A 2,795-nucleotide genomic window follows, 5' to 3' on the forward strand; every position below is an offset into this window, starting at 1 on the left:
CGGGCTGTCGGGAGGCACCGCTGTGCTCCTGCACCCCCCCGGCAGCCTGTTTTGGGGAGGATGTGGGATTTGAGCTCTCCTGCGTTTTGCAGATGTAAATGCTGAGCTGGGCTGTGTCTAGGGCAGCACCCCGCGATCCCCCTTCCAAAGGGGACCGAGCAGTGGCTGCAGCAGAGCCCCAGGCACCTCACTGTGCCCCAGCTGAACTCCAGGGAGCAGCGGCCAGCACTGTCCTCTCTTATTTGGGTTTTTGCCTAAAACAGAACCGCCTCTCCTCACCCCAGGTGGGACTCGAACCCACAATCCCTGACTTAGAAGGCCAGTGCCTTATCCATTAGGCCACTGGGGCCACACAAGAAGATGAAAAAGTGTAATTTTAGTATCTTTGAGACCCCCAGTGAACTGATCTGTGGAGCTGAAACCCACATTCCACCACAGAACTTCATTCTCTTTAAGCAGCGTCCACTAATGAGCAACTCTTGAAGCCTGTAAGGCTCAGCCTGGGTTGGGTTTGGGTTTTTTGGTGTTCCACCCCAAGGGCCAGAAGCCTCCTGTATTTACAGGGCAGTTTCTGGCTTTTAGCGCTAACAGAGAGCAACTGCCTCCTGCCAAATAAGCACTCCTTTTTGGTTTGGAAAAAAATCGACTAAAAGGGAAGGGAAGTGCCTGAAATGGTGAATACTCTATTCGCTACTCAGGTAAGTGGTTAGACTGCTTTTACTCTTCCCGTTCTTCCCCCAAAATCTACTGTTGCTTATGTGTTCAGCAGCAGAGGGTGCTCTCACAGAGCAGAAGGCTGGATGAAGGGGACAAAGAGTAAAAAAAAAAAAAAAAAGTACCTGACAAAAATCAGAATTTTTAGTTTCTCTCAAACATGAACAGTAATTTTTCTGTAAAATGACTGACAGGCTGTCATGGTGTATCATTAAGTTCAAAGAAGAAGTTAAATATTTTTATTTATGTTTTTAGACCAGTTTTATTCAATCCAGCTCATGAGTTTAGCATTATCTACAGCTGCCAATTTCATTTCTTTAAAAAGATGCTAGGCCAAGGACTTCCATCTCTGTTGTTCTCAGTCAAAGTCAGCCTTCCTGCTCTGTTTTATATTTGAGTGTATCTTTTTCTGTCGTAGTCGTTCACGGTTCATCTTTTCCACCCTAAAACAAAATGAAAAGATCCTTTAGTATGCAAAGAAAACATTTAAATATTCAACTTTGAGCACAGTTATGATGTAGATGAGCTGACAAATGTCCAGAGACAGAAAAACCAGTCCCTGTTCTTGGGATGCTACCCAGGAAAGCCGTTAAGGTCTAATGGACCCGTGATTTTTTTTTTTTAAAAAGGAAATCCAAATGAGCGTGAAAAAGATTGTTTAAAGAGGCTGCAAACTAAATCATGGAACATGATCTGAATCTGTCTCACATAAAGGCCATTTCAATAAAGATACCTCTCTATGAATTTCTGGGTAGTCTCCTTAGACACCACCTTGGGCTTCTCAGTAGCCTCTGTGACCATGGTTCTGATTTTTTCTAAACAAATCGCCAGATTCCTCATTTGGTAGCGACTCTCTTCAGAGTTCACGATCAGCTCACCAGCTCGGTTTATCTTATTCCTGTGCTAAAGAGAGGAAAACGTGATGTGATCACTGAAACCTTGTTAAGACTTGTCATGTTCTGTCTGAAAGTGTGAAATTTAAACCGTGGCTGGAAGGGGAAGGAGGGCAGTTACCATCAATGCCATTTTTTGTCTTGTGGCTTCTGGGATCCAGTCTGCTGATGCCAGGTGGAATCGAACTTCTGCCTTGGTATTGACTGGGAGGAAAAACAGGATTAATTTTTTTCTTTCAATGTAATGGCTTGCCTTCCTAAGTTTTATGAGACAATTCAGCCTGTTCATCGCTGGCTTTGAACACAGGATGACTCCAGTATCAGTTTCCTGAAAGGTCACAATTTTTTTCTTGCTACATTTTTACATACCACTCTACAAGACCAACTCTAAATTTGTACGGAGCCTCTGCTACGGTATTCGCCTTTCTAGACACTATAAGATTTATTGCTATTGCCAGTCACTAACTACCTTATTTTTAATGGCAATGGCAGATCAGGAAGGATTTGTAGTTTGTTTGATTAAGCTGAGAATTCATTGCACTGTGAAGTTTCCAAATCTAGTTGGCTTGTTGTATGTTTGGTTAATGAAAACAGATTAGACAGAAGTGGTGTTTTGTGTGACGTGTAGCATCGATGATCCCAGTAAGAGTATTTCTAGGAGAATCCCATACAGTACCGCTGCTCTTGAGCACTGTGAAGACTTACGATACTGAAAAATTAGCATCAAGCAGCATAAAGATGCTCTTTAATGTCAATCTCCCAATATTTCACCACAAAGTTTAAAGAAGCAACTTAAAGATTAGGATTTTTCCGTCAAAGTCTCTTCCTCACCTTTATTAACGTGCTGCCCTCCAGGGCCGCTGCTCCGGCAGTAGGACACGGTCAGGCGAGCTGGAAGAGAAGAGCAGCAGCACACTGAGCCGGAGACGCGTCCCCAGCCGGTTTTGCCGTGGGCAGCAGGGAACGGGGACAATCCAGGCTGCAGGGCGCAGGCCTGAAGGATGCCTGTGACTCGGTGGAGCTTCCACTCTGGGTTTAGCTCCGTGCGTTGAGCACGGACTCTGTAGTCTGGAGCCCAACCCACCTCCGGGCACTTAAGCCAGGACAGGCCCAGCTGAGCACCTGGGCCCAGGTCCGTCTGGGGGGAGACTCACCCAGGGGGATGTCGAGGGCGGCCGGCTGCGTCTC

The 2,795-nt window shown here is 45.7% G+C and overlaps 1 protein-coding gene and 1 non-coding gene across 2 annotated transcripts; both read right to left on the reverse strand.

Annotated features, from left to right (window-relative positions):
* Nucleotides 1-276: 276 nt before the first annotated feature.
* TRNAR-UCU lies at nucleotides 277-349 on the reverse strand. The gene has a single exon. It is a non-coding gene; the product is annotated as a tRNA-Arg (tRNA).
* Nucleotides 350-950: 601 nt separating this feature from the next.
* Nucleotides 951-2,788, reverse strand: ICT1 (immature colon carcinoma transcript 1). Its single transcript, XM_010297401.1, has 5 exons — nucleotides 2,762-2,788; nucleotides 2,439-2,498; nucleotides 1,729-1,811; nucleotides 1,448-1,617; nucleotides 951-1,157 (listed from the first exon to the last, which is right to left on the reverse strand). The coding sequence occupies exons 3-5, from the start codon at nucleotides 1,738-1,740 to the stop codon at nucleotides 1,073-1,075; spliced, it is 267 nt and encodes an 88-aa protein (XP_010295703.1). The 5' UTR covers nucleotides 1,741-1,811; nucleotides 2,439-2,498; nucleotides 2,762-2,788; the 3' UTR covers nucleotides 951-1,072.
* Between the last annotated feature and the right edge of the window lie 7 nt (nucleotides 2,789-2,795).

This window comes from Phaethon lepturus, unplaced genomic scaffold (assembly GCF_000687285.1).
Source record: "Phaethon lepturus isolate BGI_N335 unplaced genomic scaffold, ASM68728v1 scaffold39051, whole genome shotgun sequence".
Classification (NCBI taxonomy): Eukaryota; Metazoa; Chordata; class Aves; order Phaethontiformes; family Phaethontidae; genus Phaethon; species Phaethon lepturus.

Coding starts and splice junctions, on each gene's coding strand:
- ICT1 (XM_010297401.1), bottom strand. Junction 1,158..1,447: donor ACCCAGAAATTCATAGAGAG/GTATCTTTATTG, acceptor ATTTTGTTTTAG/GGTGGAAAAGATGAACCGTG.